Consider the following 17,485-nt stretch of genomic DNA (forward strand, 5'->3'; position numbering starts at 1 on the left):
TGGGGGCGGATTAGAGGCGGGGTTGGGGGCGGGATTAGAGGCGGGACTAGGTGGCGAGTAGATTTTTTGGTTCGGCGAGTAGATTTTTGGGTGATTTGTCAAGCACTGTGTATTAACATACCCTTGGTTTTCTGTATAAATGTCGGGGCACAACTGAATAAAACTGTGGAATCAGCCCTGTTGTCTGACTCCTAGCTTCCCGAGCTTGTATTTGTCTGTGTTTCGGAGACTGCTAAACCAGTGCTGTCCAAATCACTAGGTTGAGTGAAGTGATTCCTACCAAAGTGAAAAAGTAATGCTTTCAACAACATTACAAGTTACAATTATAAACATGTTTTAAAGTACGAAATAGTCATGAAAGATCAAGAGGAGGATTTTGGAGAATCTGGTAAATTGTTCCAGAAGAGGGTTGTTCGGTAAGAGAAGGAAGGGTGACCAGATTCTTTACTGAACATTGGAACCATAAGCAGGTTTCTGGAGGTGGATCCAAGTAGGTAAGTGCTGTGTTGCTGAATATTTGCAAATTCTGCATAAAAATCTGAGTACACATTTTTGACCCTGCCAATCCTTTGCTCAAATGTTTCGACGATTTACACATTTCTATGAAAGAATTGACAGGAACTTTCACAAAGCGCAGTGGTCATATTTTCTTATTTGAAGGCGACAACAATTTAAAAGTCCCTATTGAATTATATTCAAGTCAAACATCTAAAACAAATCATTTATTTTACTGCTTGCTGTGAACCTTATTTTGTTTACTTAGATGTTAAGAGGGTTAATAAAGTTGACCTAGAGCATTTCCTGGGATAAACTCTTAATCCTTTAAAAGATTAAATTCCTAGAAGATAAAAAGTTACAAAAATAGAAACGTCTCCATCTGGCAACAAAATTAGAGATGGTCTGTAGCAGAATAAAATTACTAGTAATGTGTATGAAGAATTCAACAAACGTCCCTTCTTAGCACCCAAGAGTAAAATGTTCTTATTAGCACAGTGAGTGGAAATATGATACTCTTTTCACTTGTCTTTGGAAATTGTAATCGCACAATACAGTATTGGTACATTATAATATCAGTTTTGTTAAAAGAAGAAAGAAAGCCTACAACCTCTAGTGATGTGCAAACTTTTTGCACGTGTTACAGAACTTTACGCTTTATACCCGTTTTGGTTCGTTGAAATTTTTTTCTTCAATCGAAAGTTTGCAACAAATTCGTTTAACGATTACAGTCAATGGACAGTGCATGTTCCACCAATATCGATTACTTTCGCTTGCAATATTTCATCAAACTTTAAAAATATATATATATGTATATGTCAAAGGGTCGGCTCTCTTGCCACTATAAAAAACAAATGTTGAGCAATTTCGGCCATTTTGCTTTTTAGCTAGAATTTTTGCAGATTTTTTGAACTTCTTGGAAAGTTTGACCGAAGCGGGGATAAAGCGAATCTCAACAGGTTCGCACAGCTATTTGTATAACTACTTAAAATACATTTTTCAGCCTAATGCGTAGCTTAATTTGTTATTAGTAGAGCTTTGTCCCTCATATAAAAGCATGGTGCACTCCTACAATACAAAAACGACAGCGGATAATCAATATTTGGATTCCAGCTTATACAAACCTTGGCCAAGGTAACGGAAAAGTAATCTTAAATAAAAGTCTTTAATTCAAAGGTCACATAGTAACAATGTGTTGATACATAGCTCCCTATGAATCAATACATTTTTTCATGAAGTGTAGCGACCTGTATTTAACCCTTTCGGTGCTTGCGCAACTGCAACACACAGGTTTGCAACGTGTTACTGTTCCCTGCAGAACATAGAGGATAATATAACTAGTGATGTGCAAACCTGTCCCAACTCAGTTCACGAAAGCTGCTGTGGTTTAAAAAAATTAAAAAAAATAAAAATGCGAATCGAATCATCAAATGTTCAAATGAAAACTACAATACTTATCAATTTGCAGGGTAAAAAAAAATACTTCTCAGTCTTGTGCAACAATTGATTAAAGTTGTCAGAACTTTGTGTGTAAGTTGGAAACTATGATGTCCGCGTAAGATATTCAAAGTTAGCGTTTTTTGTGGAAACTTTCACATTTGCGCAATATGTTTGCCAGCAAATATCCAATATTTTCTAAGCTAAGGCTTAGGATAATTCCCTAGCAGTTATTTTACTAAATGTACTAAATAGACTAATCTCTACAGGTTTTAATTTGTATTATTTATGGGTATAGTTACCCGTTGTGCCATTGCATAGGATAGTTTGGTTTATTAAAGATCCTAACATTGTTATGTTAACGCACAAACTTTTCTTCTGTCTATAAACCTTTTCCATACTTCATCCTGTAAACCTGCACCTTAGACTTAGTTTACAAGCTTCTGTACATTGCAAGTCATGAATATCTATTCTATAAGACAGTAACCTGTTTGTTGCCATAGCAGCCTGCAGCTGGGGTTAAACATGATTTGTTCAATCATCACCAAATAGAGGTATGTTCCTTGTTCAGCAGCAGAACGTGTGTTTCTTAATTAGTAGTTGGAAAGCAGGGGGTCTCTGGAGTGTTCATTTCAGCAACACTACTTTTCGAGATACTTACCTCCGTAGGGGGGTAGCAGCTTCGCAGGTTTAAAGCTCCCGGCCACGTGGGCCAATAAGAAGCCGCAAGGGATGATGTCACAGCTTCCCATTGGTCTGCGTGGCGCAGGAGTTTTAAATCCATAATTTTGATAGCCCAATAAACCCAGGTGGAGCTGCTACCAGCACCCCCTAAGGGAGGTATGTATCTCGGGAAACAGGAGGTCCCCAGAGCTGTGATTAACGTGGTTCAGCTCTGGAGATCCCCTGCTTCAGACCTATGATGCTAAAAATTTTTAGCTACTTTAAAACATACTGATTTAATTTGGGGCAAATGTCTCTCCTTATAAATCAAATGAATACACTCATTAACTATCCAGTTTGGTATGATATACAATGAAAGAAGAATTTGGTCTTATAAACATAAAAAGATAAATCAATATCGTACTTTACACATTACGCCGGATTCATTGTGAGACATTCATTAGGTCAGATTTACCCAGCATTCCTTGTGGCATGTCTGGTCTTTATCTCTGAAATGTTTATAAAGTTCAGGACTTTCTGCTGATAAAGTCCTGCATAACTACTGCCAGTGACAATCACTATTTAAGAGAACAAAGAGTAAAAGAACAGACCACACACACCTGAGCAATTATTCATCAAAGATTTGTGAAACATACCTGACAGCCAGGAAAGAAGTAAGTGCATTGTGTTTTCCTCTTATTACCAATCTGCTGTTTTATTTCATATGTATTAAGGTTTTTATATTTTGATATTAAAATATAATCAGTAAAACTGTCAATTGACCTCGTTGAACTGTTTTACCTTCTTGTTAATCTTGCGTTGACTTTCAATGTAGTAGAATTTACAGAATCATAGAGGTACTGTTCAAGGACACATTCTTGAAGCTCCTATGTACTGTAGGTAAGCACACCCGATCCAGCATTAACTTCTTTTAACCTGAATGGGACTTAATGCTGGTTCAGGTGTACTACCCTGTACCGGCGGTTGATGTACCGGGGTATGGAAGTTGTCCCTTTCCCCAAATTTTTTTAGAGATTAACAAATGTTGAATTTGAGCTACCTTTGTCACATTTTTGTTAATTTTATTTAAAAAAAAAAACAACCTAGTTCCCAAGGACCAATGTGCAAGTCACCCCCTGTGTGACCTCACATTTATTATCAGGGGTAGGGGGCTGCACATTTGTTCGACTTAACTTTTTCGAACATTTTGCAGATTTCCCGTAAAGTTTTGTTAGGGCCATTGCCCCTCATGAATTTTTCTTGTGTAAGACAACATTGTTGTGACAATGTGAAGTAATCTGTATACTGTACGTGCCATATTTCTCCATGCACCTTTAGAAAATCGACATTACGGTATAAAGAAATGCAGAACCCATGGGAGATGTGCGAATGTCTTCAAACTAGATTGTACAGTTCCAAAGTGCGGGGAAACAGTTTCGGGCGGGGAGAATCCTGCTTGTGCAGCCAACACAACATAGACAAACAAATTCTTCAATATGCAGGTCTCCTCTAGGACAGAGGTACAAAGTATATCTCTACCTAAGTTCCTAATGCAACCCTTCATTTATTGTAACAAAGCAAAGAACAGAGGAGGAACAACGTTTCAGGTCCCAGGTGTTCCTCCTCTGTTCTTGGCTGTCACAATAAATGAAGAATTGTATTTTGAACTTGTGAGTAGAAATGTACTTTGTACCTCTGTCCTACAGGAGACCTGCATTTGGAAGAATTTGATTTTCAAACTAGATTGGTAATATTTTGCGTGTCTTTTTCTTAAATACCCATTTAATCAAAATTTTCAAAAAAGCTCACAATGCTTGAATTTTTGCAAACTCCCCCAACTTTGCTTCAAATTTCTGTGCATTTTGCCACTTTTGGACAAAATTGGGCAACAATTGTAGTAAATATTTGTTTATAAAAGGCCATATGACTATGCAAATTTACTTTTAATGCTTGGCCGAAAATCTTTTTCTTAAGCTACTCCTTTTCCAAACTTTTTTTATGACAAAACCTTGGCAAGTTTCTCCTGATCCGCAAACTTCTGTGAAAATGTCGTCCACCTCCAATAATAACTCCACACTTCTACCTGTCTGGCACATATAATTTATATAGTACTGAGATAAAAAAAATGTACAATTATTTTAAAGTATAAATCTAAATTAAAAAAAAAACATTTTTACTGATTACCCCTCCTCCCACCCCCCCAGTTTTCTCTTTACACCATAAATGTAAGTATATCACATAATGGTAAGTAACTGTTCCAGTACAACTCAACATCGAGGACAAAACTAGAACATTTGTAACCATATTTGTTGGTATGGGTGTGATTATAAGGGACATACTGTAGGGTGGGGGTTGGAGCATAAAACATGGTCTGATTACCTATTGGATTATCGCATAGGTCTCTCTTGCATACGCTTTACATACAGGTCAGAAAGCAGGTCTCCTTTATCTCCCAATCAGAAACTTCCAAGGTCTATCTTCACTCGTTCCCATAATTAGCGATTATCTCTCTGCCGGTACAGTAAGTGTTTCAGAAAAAAAGGAGCACAATTATAAAGTGCGTCTTGTTGGGGAGGCCTTTCTCTTAATGATCCCTTTGATATCAAGATCATGTAATCTTGTATTATATTACCCTTCTCTTTTTTTATAATACATATACAGTATGTCAAATCTGTTTGAGAGACATGCTATTATTTAGCATATAGGTGATCTTTTACCTAGGGTAGCAGAGTGCGTGTTCTTTTTCTTACAATTAGATAAGTTCTGTTATGATCTTTGAACTGTGATATGAGCGCTTCATACTGTATGTAAATACAGCATTATGTTGACACCGACAGGCCTGCACTTAAGGAATGTCCCTATTGTTTTTTAAATTAGGTTTTTTTGGAGGATCTATACAGTGAAGGGAATTCACCAAAAGTCACCTGATCACCATGGGGGACTTAAATGTATGCTCTTTATTAACTCCTTTTTAAATAGCTGCAGTTTTGGGATCAATTATATATAAAAATTTGACAAGGTGGCTAAACCACCAACTGAGAAACTAGAATAAAACACCTTTAAGGATCATTGGGCTATTTGAAAGAGTAAACGAGGTTTCAAGGCAAACTGCAAGTGACAGGTTTTTTTCATTAAAGAAGGTGTATTACTGGGACATTAATCCACTGTGTACACATGATGCGGGCTAGAATGTGGGTTGGATATAAAACTCATAATTCTTAATTTACCAATTGATCTTGTTCCTTGCAGCTCCAGAATTTTTCACCACCATGGACTCCAGGAAGTCCTCCTTCTCAGGTAAATACAGGGATGTTACACGCTGAGCTGCTAAAATCATAGGAACCATTATTTGGTCCTGAATATTCTAGGGGGCAGGAGGTGCAGTACTTGCAGATGAGAGGTATTGAAAAAATACTGATAGCTGAGTAAAATTGTTACTAGTAATATATCAAGAAAGGCGTAAATATCAATAAAATCAGCACGTTAAGTTATACCAAGTAATGGTTTTCATGGTTTTACCCTGACTGCTGCCATGTTGAGTGTTTTGCATCTCTCTGCTACATATGTTGCTAAATTAGACTGCTCATTTAATAACAAATATTGCATATATGAAATCTTATACTGTACATGATTCGTCAAGTCATTAACCGGGGAGAAAAAACACATCATTAATTTATATTCTAGGCTATATCTTACAAGATCTGGAATCCTGGCATCATCAATTACTGTACCAGAAGTGATGGACTGATGACTAACTTTTTGGAGTAGATTATTATCATTGGTGGCATGTTGTTTAGCAAATACTGTACTATAGAAGGTACAGTAGTACTACTGCATAATAACTTGCCCAGTTTCCAGAGGCAATTTATATATTTTCTGCAACTCATTCGACAAAAAGAAAAACATCCAAATGGCTCAGATTTCAAACTGACAGAATAATTCGATCAAAACACTGAAAGCTGAACAGTAAATAAACAACTTGGATCGCCCGTCTGGGATTTTTCTTTCAAAACACATTGAAATAGTCTCAGTAGAAGAAAAAATGTTTAAATAGTAATTAGTGTGTTGACAGTAAAAATTATATTTCACTCAAAGCTGGCAAGTGCCAGATCCCTAGCAAATGGGACCCTCCCACCCACCTCTGGGGTACAAAAACAGACCCTGTAAGGTTTGGGAGCCTTGGGGTCTTTATAACATACGTCTCTCTCTGAATATCTGTTGTTCTGGTCTGCTTGGGTAATGGTAAATGTGTTTTTCCTATTACTTAACGATATTACTCTCATTCTTTGGGGCAGATCCTCAGACGGTCACTAATTTTGTGCGAATAATGTAACATTCCCGAAATAGGTAACTGACCTTATTTTCCTCCTTATTAAATAGGCATCCTCAAGGCTAATAATATGCAAAAGTAAGGCCCGTTAGCAAAACGACTAACGTAACGTTACCTGGATGAACTGGGATTACCGTATTTTAAAAAATACACTAAACATGCGCATTGGGAAAGAACGTTATTAGGGAACGTTAGTATACTATACTAGTTAAAGATATAAGAATAGTAGGTGCTCCAACAGTTCCGGAATATGATCTAAATCCTTTTCAATTAATGAATCATATAGGTACAACTCTAATGTGGAGTGGGTATACTACTAAGTGAGTGACCAATGCATGATACTTCTCAATTCTCCTGGAGGCAACAGTCAAAAATGATATTGTCACTTTGCTGTCGCCTCATTGGAGAAAAATATAATAAAAGTCCAAAACTCACCACATCTTGCAGTAAATCGTGAGTAATAATAATTTCTTCAATAGAACTTGCCCACTCCTAGAGCCACCTAGATTCTTTAGTCGCGTGTTCAGCCGCTGATAGGAGTCCAAACAGCAACAAAAAGGCAAAAAGCAGCGCACTGCCCAGGGAGCCAGGTGGTATAAAAATATGAACATTTATTGTCTATTAAACATTACCAAAAGGAGGTGTGAAGCCTTCAACGCCTTGATAAAGCACTTTGTCATGTGAAACGCGTAGGAGGCTTCACACCTCCTTTTGGTAATGTTTAATAGACAATAAATGTTCATATTTGTATACCACCTGGCTCCCTGGGCAGTGCGCTGCTTTTTGCCTTTTTTGTTACTATACTAGTTAGAATACTATGTATGTTAAAATAATGTATTTTCTTTTTTACACACACTGCCTGAACTGTTTGTAATTAAATATTATTTTGGTTACTTCTGTCTCCTTGATAAGAATTTTCTCTTATGTATATTCATTGTGGTACACTCATACTTTATTGCATACATTTTATATACAATAGTAGGCCAAATAAACATCTAACATTCACTTTCATCATTAAACAACATATTTATTATAGTTAATCCCTTTAATAAAAAAAAACCTATTAATATTATTTTTTTTCTGTTTCAGCCATTTATATGTTCCACCATATATTTGTTATTATAACATATGTTATGAAATGGTTAATTCCTGCACTCAGTCCTTTCATATGGGTAGCACTTAAGACCTTCCCTTTTCCCTTGTAGGCTATTTAGAGAAATAACGCAATGCTCCTCAGGGTTTAGAAGTGAGTAAGGGCTGATTGCAGTAGGTGCTAAATATGATTCCGCTATAAGCATAACCTTAACAGTAGGTGAAGTACTCATTACCATATGAATTGCATACAAAGAAGCCTAAGATCTGGTAAATGTTAAGGTTCCCCTATTTTTAAGGAAAATGACTGCACAACATAGCGTTCAGCAGCTTTGGGGGTATGCGTTACGGATATGGATACATTAAAATGAGATAACGTAACCTTAAAAAATGATCCACCTACGCCTTTGTTTCATGCTAATGTATTTACCTTTGATCAGTGGTGGGATTCTGCCGGTTCGTACGAACCTGAAACTAAAAGACCTGTGTCTACCAGCATCTTTTCTCTGCTTTCATCTCAATCAATATGGCCATACTGCAGAAAATGGTGCCACGCTGCCATGTCAACGGGAACACCACATGACGCAACAGCATCACGTGACGTCCATTGCTATGGCAACGAGATGCTACGCGACATCATGACATTGCTCAGTGTCGTGTTGTCATGGCAACGGAAGTCTCTTGATGCCGTTACGTCACATGGCGTTCCCGTTGGCATGGCAACGCGGCACCATTTGACACTGGCGGCCATATTGAACAGGTGCTACATAAATATAAATTAAGCTCAGCACATCTCAGAGAATTGTGTTTATTCTGTACCCGATTGCAAACACTGAAGATATCTTTGGAAGCTATGGTCTCAGGCCACATATTACACACATATATTACGTCTCTCGGTAAAATTAGCAAATGCGTTTATTAACATCATACAACTTTGTTTTTGTTTTTTTAGAAGGGGAGTTACAAACATTGGCAAAAGGGTATGTGGAATTTAAAGCATTGTTCAACAAAAATTTGAAATATTAATTTGTTCTATCAGTATTCAAAATCACAAAACCTAAACAATAATTTTGGTTGGATCTGTTGAATCAAATAGAAAATATATATTGTATGTGTATTCATAACCAGCTTGCCTTAATCCTTCGCTCATAAATGGCCATATTTACGGTGGTGCTAGTCCACATTCCACCTTCTGGTGCTGGAACTGGAAGACACCTTACAGCTCGTTCGAGTGTCTTCTGGTGCTGGAAAGGGACATATGGCATAGCACTGCTTAATAAATATAGGCCCATATCCATAACTTGGTATCTAAACCCTTGTGCGTAGTACCGCTTTCATTTCAGTTCCGGGGACCCCCTGCTTCCCGAGGTGACGTGGACCGTGACGTAGGACATTTATACTTGCAGGAGATACCAGGACACGATACGAAGGACTGTACCTCTGGAAGCAAGGGGTTCCCGGAGCTGAAATTAAGGTGGTTCAGCTTCGGAGACCCCCTGCTATCCTATGTACTAAATATAAAAGCAGTGCGATCGGCTGTAAGAGCTGTGCAGGGAGAAGCAGAGAGAAGGACCAATTCTCTCTCATGTCTCTGCTCTCTCTGCGCAGCTCTTTCAGACTGGTGCGGCCTGGTAGGTTTAATGAAGCGGGAGTCCCATATTCCCATATAAAAGCAGGGACTGCGTTTTTGGGCATGAGGAGGCGGCGATCGGGTGGCGGGCAGGCTCCGCTGCAGTTTCCTTGCAGCCAAATTCTAAATACTTTAAGTACTACTCCATCTGTATGCAATCAGAAGTCTAAAGTTAGTTTTTCTACCATTTTTTACTTACTAGGTCGAAAAAAGAATCGAAGAAGAAAAAAGAAAGAGAGATACGTGTTGGATTCTTTCAGCTGGTAAATTTCATGTTTTTTTTTGTTTTTTTAATGATACTTCTGAACATGAAATAAAACGTATGAACATTAAACCATACTATCACAGCTGGAGGGAATTCAGTGACAAACTAAGAGTACATTTTCATAGATGAGCATAACCAGAATAAGCCTCTTCTACTGTTTGACATAGATACTAGGAATTCTTCTTTTGATTAATAGGGTTTTGTGAGGTTGTAGGTGTATGGAAATATGGAGCATCATTATATATATATTGCAATATATCTTTTAATACGCAGACATCCTAACCTGAATTATGTATTGTCTTCTAGTTTCGCTTTTCTAGTGGAACTGACATCATTATGATGGTCATTGGAGGCATGTGTGCCTTAGTTCACGGTGCAGCCCAACCATTAATGCTTTTGATCTATGGACTAATGACTGACACGTTTATAGCATATGACATAGAAACTCAGGCGCTCCAGGATCCAAATAAAAAATGCCTTAATGGTACAATCAGTTGGAGAAATGGATCTGAATATCTAGTTGACAACAACACTCTGTCCTGTGGGTAAGATTTTAAGTATTAATTACATTATACAATTCTGTAAGTTAACAGAACTCTTTATATTTACTTTCATGTTATTCTACTGAATGTGAAAATATCAATCAGCAGAAATTGGCACTATAAAAAAATTATTCTCTCCAAAACTCACTCTAGAAATGTTATTTTGATATTCTTTAGTATGATCGTATTCCTACTTCATTTTATACATTTATTTATACAGATTACCAGTAATAACATTGGGTAAGGTTCTAGAAGGCAAAATGATTATCAAGAAAGATGGACTCTTTGCAGGTTATTAAACTGATTGTAGCCCTTTATCCTTTGTACCCAATTTCCAACTTTATCTGTCCATGAAATATCTGTGAATTGACTATATAACCCTGTTCCTTTAATGTAACCATATATTTGTATAACTCTGTGCCCAGGACATACTTGAAAATGAGAGGTACTGTAACTCTCAATGGTAAAACATTTTTATAAATAAAAAACTATTTTTTTAATAGTAATTATGCACGTGGGAAGAATTTTACTGGAAGGGTGGGGTGACTTTGGACAGATGCTATAATGCCCACCTAATTTCTCCTTTGCAGTATTGTTTGGCGAATGTGTGGCTCACTTGCTAATAGGGTATGAAAATGAATGTAAATGTAGTCCTTTTTCTGATGCTCCCAAAGAGACTACTGGTCACTGTACACAACCTGCGGCTCCAGGAGATCTGAGCCTCTGCTAGCTGGGAGCCTGGGGTAACACTTATAGCGCAGCGCCTCCACTTACCCAGGATCCCCCTGATGTGAGATTCCCCTGGGCAAGAAATACATACAAACACATATGATGCAACCATCTTTTCTGTAATAATGCACGGTAACCTTATCACTCTATATTATAGCAATCAACGCATAACATATACCTTATACTCTAACGCTCATATACCCTTAGTGGCTCAGCCACTCTTATCAAGACTAACGTCTCCGTCCCCTCACCGTGTGCCCTACACACCGTGTCCATGTATAGTACTATGGGTATAGGCTCAGTTCTTTAGCCACTCGCTTAGTGTCACTAAAGAGTTACGCCTAAGGCGGGATCAGTGCCTGTTGACCGGTGTTGGTGCACTTGATGTTATAATACCTTCCGGTCACGGTGCTGACCGGCAACAACTTCACAAAGGGTCAGACGCCTCCAACACGTAGCCTCCAGATATCACGGTGTCCAGCCATCTGGTCCCAGATGACTGCAACTGCTGCAACTCTGTGCTTTGTCCCTAACTGTCTACACAGTAAGGTGAATGGCGTTCCTATCCTATAGGGCATCCCTGCAGCACAGCAACCTATGGTGTCTTCAGGGATACTCCTAGGGGCCTATGGGGAAGAACTGTCCTATGCAGGCGGGTCCCTGACCCCCTGCACCCACACTACCTCTCCCTTCACCTCCCGTATCCCCTCTCACTAGCTTCTCTGCTAATCCTGCAGCAACCCACTGCACTCACTCTGTACCTGCAGCAACCCACTGCACTCACCGGGTACCCGCAGCAACTGTGCTGCACACACACTCTGTGCCTACTTGTCAGCGCACACAGCACTGACAGCCGTGACACTGACAAGACTCCACACTCACCCACACCTAAGGGCAGTCCCTAACCTAGGGGCCGTCCCACAGTACCTACCCACTACCCTGGTGGGGCTTGGGGCCTGCCTGGGATCTGGGGATACCTTTCCTGGTGTAGGAGCCACTTGCTCCCTACACCCTTCCTCCCCCTTCCTGCTCCCAGCTCCAACTGCCTTGCTCCTAAGCCCGCGAAATGTATCAATCTGCTCCCCCAGTAACCTTGCGCTCCCATTGGCCGCTATGAGGCACCTGGTGTACTTGGCCCTAAGCCTCATGGGAACTGTAGTCCCGTTGAGGCTGCCTTTGCATTGGGGCCGCGTGCGAAATTGCCCTGCGCATGCGCGAGTCCCTAATGGCCGCCGCAACTCTCTAGCTGTTCCCGCGCATGCGCGATCACGGCGCATGCACGCGCATCGCCAATGGCGGACCCCGCTAGCCGGGTGCGCCGCCGGGATTCCCAGGACTCGGAGTCGGAGCGCTCCCTGCTCTGGCCCCCACCTTCGCGTTGTGCCGGCAGACCCGTCGCTGCCTCCGGCGGCACCCGCAGCCACTCGGCACTCACGGAAGGCGGTCTCTGGGGGCGAAATGATACCGGGACTACATAAAGATAGACTTAATTGATCTTTATCGGCCAGTAAGTCCAATGTGTCTATACAGATGTAGCTAAAGATAAATGGAACATCTGTGTGCAATTACTACATTAGTAAATAATGGATATCACAAAAAAAATCACCAAATACCAATATTTTAGTGAGATCAAATTGCTCTTTTAAATGTGCAAATATTGTTTGTAAAAGTGGACGGATTCCACAGGAAAAATTGCATCGTTTTGCTTTACTTTGCTCTGTTTTTTTTATTTTTGCTAGGGTCTTAACTTAAAGTTTTCCCCTTTCAAATTCAAAACGTCTGTGCCCAGCTGCTTATAGGTTTGCCAACACTGATCCTGTTGCATGTCTTAATTTATTTTTACACTAGCCCTCTTTTTAAAACCTTGCTTGTGTCCTTGTGTGAGATATTGTAAAGATAATGGGGTGAAAGTGTATGTTTTCTTTAACTTCTTATCAGTACTCAGCGTGACATTTAAAGCTGACAATTGTGCTGCACTTGTACTGTACTATACCCTTCCCTGTATTACAGAATAAACATTGAAAAAGAAATGACACAGTTTGCATACTACTACATAGCTATTGGAATTATTGTTCTGGTGTTGAGTTACTTTCAGGTAAATGCAAAGACCTCTTTCCGATGTATTTCTCTCTGGTTTATGCAAGCACAAAAAGCTACAAAAAAAAAAAAATACTCCTATACATGAAATCTACTAAAATCTACTAAAACAGGAGTGGCCAACTCCAGTCATCAAGGGCCACCAACAGGTCAGGTTTTAAGGATATCCCTGCTACAGCATAGGTGGCTCAATCATAATGATTGAGCCACCTGTGTTGTAGCAGGGATATTCTTAATATCTGGCCTGTTGGTGTCTCTTGAGGACTGGAGTTGGTCACTCGTGTACTAAAAGAATTAAATCTATTTGCTACGATTATTAAAAGGTATATTAGCTCCCAAATACACAAAAACAAAACAGCTAAAATGACAGTTAAACTAAATGTTGCTTATAAAAGGTAAAGTGCCATGTGCTCAGTCCAAAAGGACTTCTGTTCCAGAGGAAGGCTCTTAACATTCTCTGTCACCGATTTTCTAAAAACAAGTGCTTGTGTAAAGTAGTAAGTATTATTATTGGAGATGTTCAAAACTGTTTATAATGCATTCATAAAATGAAAAACGAAAAAATATATATTCTCCCAATTCAATTCCCTACGAATCAATTCACCGAGGCATCAAAGGGCTAATTATGCTGGCATATTAGTACCTTTTCAGTGAAAAAGCACCGGATAGAGTGTGAAACATGGTGTGGGTGCCCTATTTATACTGTAGTATCAACATTACACAAACTAGCGATTTTAGAGAGAATTTAGCAAATTAGCATATTAAATTAAATTGCAATGAACATTGACTTAATACTCAGCGAATTGCTTGAGAATTCTGATTTAGGGGCCAATGCAGAAAGCGGCGAGAAGCCCTATCTCGCCAGTTTTTGCCAAATATGCCTACAGCAATTCAGTAAATGGCGAAAAACTGGCGAGATGAGGAAAATCCAGCGTTTTTTTTTGGCGTGAAAAAAATCTCGCCGCGCGGGTGGTGAGATGCAATATCTCGCCAATTTAAAACCCCGCTGTATTCTAGTAGCCCCGATCAGCATCTCGGCGCTGATCGTGGCTATAAAATGGAGAGATTTTCTCAAAATCGCTCCGCCAATAAGAAAGTGGTGTTGAGCGGCGAAAAGGGACATAGAAAAAAAATCTGTCCCTTTTCCTGGCTCGGATTGATGCTGGGGGGCTCTTACACACTGCACCCATCCCTGCTAACCACAATATATATATATATAACCTTTTGCTTCATTCATTGTAACATCGCCGGAAGAAGAGATCAGTGTATCTCGAAAGCTCGCACAAATAAAAGCATTTCGTTAGCCACAGAACGGTATCATCTATTTATTTTTTGTTTATTGAAGCTCGGCTAACACGGTACTGATACCTCTCTCTCTCTATATATATACACACACACACACACACACACACACACACACACACACACACACACACACACACACACACACACACACACACACACACACACACACACACACACACACACACACACACACACACACACACACACACACACATATATATATATATATATATATATATATATAAATAACTAAATAATACACCAGTAACCCCTTCAGTTTCATATATTTATTGGCATGCACAGCAATGACACTATAGGGCTCGCCATCTCTCTGCCGGATTCCTCTCCCAGATATGCGCACTTTCCTGCATACTGCGAGGGGAATCCGCCAAAAAGATGGAGAGTTTAAAGTATGGCGAATGGCCATTCTCGCAGTTCTCTGCATTGGCCCCTTAGTCACAAATGTTTTTGCACCTGGTTCGCTGTGTCATGTGAAGTTTTTGCACATTCTAAATATTATTGTGCTTTTACAGTACGGCTTTTGGGTCACACAACATGAAAGAGAGGTTTCAATTTAATAAAACTCACAACTATTCTACCCATTGAACTTAAATAATATTATTTCCCCAACAAAAATGTAACAAATCATTTGTTGTACAAATAGTCAGACAAAAGCTGTAATTAATTACCATTGTTCAAGAAAGACTGATAGGTTTCTTCTGACACAATACGGTACATTTAAAAGTTAATTTTAGAAATGGGAACTTTTCAGAATGTACATTTCTTAAATGGAGCACTAAGATTTAATAGATAATATACCTTACATTCAATCCATTGCATTTTCATAATATTAATAGGAACATGTTTTCAAAGCATTTATTATGCAGACAATCATATTGACTCGAACCTTGTTTTATATAGATTTCCTTATGGGTCGGGACTGCAGCTCATCAAATACAAATTATCCGGAAAGAATATTTCAAGAAAATAATGAGGCTTGATATTGGTTGGTTTGACTGCAACTCAGTTGGAGAACTGAATACAAGAATTTCAGAGTAAGACTATTTTTCCAGTAGAAAAAAAGTTAAAATAATCTTTCTTGTACTGTATTATTATAGAAAATTAATTTGTTTAGTGGAGTGGTGGATAGAGCAGATGTTTATTCCAGTACAGAAATGTCTTAATATGGCATTTTTGTTATTAAAACCAAACGGGCGTTAAACGCCTTTTTTTTAAAAATTATAACTCGTTTGGAAAAGTATGACCATTAATATTATTGATTTGATAATGATCGCCCTATAATGAATGCTTTGATTTGACATGCAGAATAAGCAGAGTGCCTTGTTTTACAGCTCCTACATAATGATGGGATAAGCCATTGCTGTGTATATTGCATACTGGGCTTTCACTTGCTGCAATAGGATACAAGGGCCTGCTTTACATTTTTAATACCCATTCAATATTTAAATGACTGGGAATAGTAATAGGAATTCTATTAGTAAATTATTCTTGATATGGAAAACTTTCAGACAAATGCTGAACTTATGTTGCTAATGACTTTTATCTGACTTCTATATTTTGTATTTTATAGATTTTATATAATAGTTTCTTACGTACAATATTGTACCCAGTATTATACATTGATATGTACATATCACTCCCGTTTTATATTTAATTAACAGTTTCCGTCATTCACATGGTACACTACCAACTTACCAGGAAATCATGTTCAAATTCTGTTACATGCACGATGTGTGGTTACACAAACATATTACAATGTTGAAATTCATGGTTGTCCAATAAACTGTCTCTTTTTGTTTACAGCGACATTAATAAAATTAACAATGCCATTGCGGATCAGGTAGCGCTATTCATTGAGCGGATTTCTACATTTATCTTTGGATTCTTAATTGGATTTATTGGAAACTGGAAACTAACGCTGGTTATTGTGGCTGTCAGTCCCCTTATTGGTTTAGGAGCGGGATTAATGGCGCTGGTAATTATTCCCTATTTATTGTGCTTTGTTTAGCCTGTAAGGTTATGGAGAGACCTGCAGCACAGTTCACTGGAGGAATATTCACCACTCATAAGCATACAAAAATGAAATGCATTGAGTCAGCAGTCATTTTATTTGAAAGGGAAAAGAGTAACCTAATATCTGTTTACATGTAGTTCAAATATGATAACTTGACTGATGGTGATATGTTTGCTTGGATGTAATTTTTTAAAAAACATATAGGGCCATACTTTCTACGCAGTTCATAAGACACTTTCTGGCTCATTCATTTGAATGGACCTAAACCTCTTCTAGGAAGAATGTATATGGCTCTGAGGTTGGAAATCTGTCTTTTTATATTGGTTTTTTTTATTGATTAATAATGATGTCATACAATTTGTGGCTTATTTTGTGTGGTTATGTGCGATGTTTTTAGTATCCATTTCATAAACTGATGATGATTGTGCATGTTTATCTTTTAGTAAAACAGCTAATTAGTTAGCATGTTGAAATTAATAGAATTTATCATATGCCATCATGAATGTGGGTCCATTGACTTGACTGGCAGTTATCATGGGATTGCAGTGGGATACCTTTTATCCGACTTTAGCAAATCGCCCCCTGTATTCCATAGCATATGTTTAGTACAGCTAGAACTAACTACTTATCTTTCCAAGCTGTTCCCCTCATCACTGATCCTACTACTAATAAGCCTCACTATGCCATTCTTCTACAAGTATTTAAACATGACTCTTTATTTACACAAAGGAAAACATAGGCATCATTTCAATAGAGGAACAACCCTGACATGCTCAGGTTACCAATCAAAGCCTTTTCATGGCCATTCTCTTATTGTATGAGAAGCTTGGTTGTCATATAAAGTTTACGGTGAAAACTCATGGGG

General features: G+C 38.5%; 1 protein-coding gene across 1 annotated transcript in view; it reads left to right on the forward strand.

Annotated features, from left to right (window-relative positions):
- The first annotated feature begins 3,131 nt into the window (after positions 1-3,131).
- Positions 3,132-17,485, forward strand: part of LOC142499590 (bile salt export pump-like) — a 55,656-nt gene continuing 41,302 nt past the window's right edge. Inside the window, exons 1-8 of the mRNA XM_075609146.1 lie at positions 3,132-3,269; positions 5,845-5,892; positions 8,970-8,997; positions 9,850-9,910; positions 10,219-10,457; positions 13,194-13,278; positions 15,507-15,640; positions 16,410-16,581. Coding sequence (XP_075465261.1) covers positions 5,865-5,892; positions 8,970-8,997; positions 9,850-9,910; positions 10,219-10,457; positions 13,194-13,278; positions 15,507-15,640; positions 16,410-16,581 — 747 coding nt within the window. The 5' untranslated portion in view covers positions 3,132-3,269; positions 5,845-5,864. The remainder of the gene's footprint in view (positions 3,270-5,844; positions 5,893-8,969; positions 8,998-9,849; positions 9,911-10,218; positions 10,458-13,193; positions 13,279-15,506; positions 15,641-16,409; positions 16,582-17,485) is intronic.

This window comes from Ascaphus truei, chromosome 7 (assembly GCF_040206685.1).
Source record: "Ascaphus truei isolate aAscTru1 chromosome 7, aAscTru1.hap1, whole genome shotgun sequence".
Taxonomy (NCBI): Eukaryota; Metazoa; Chordata; class Amphibia; order Anura; family Ascaphidae; genus Ascaphus; species Ascaphus truei.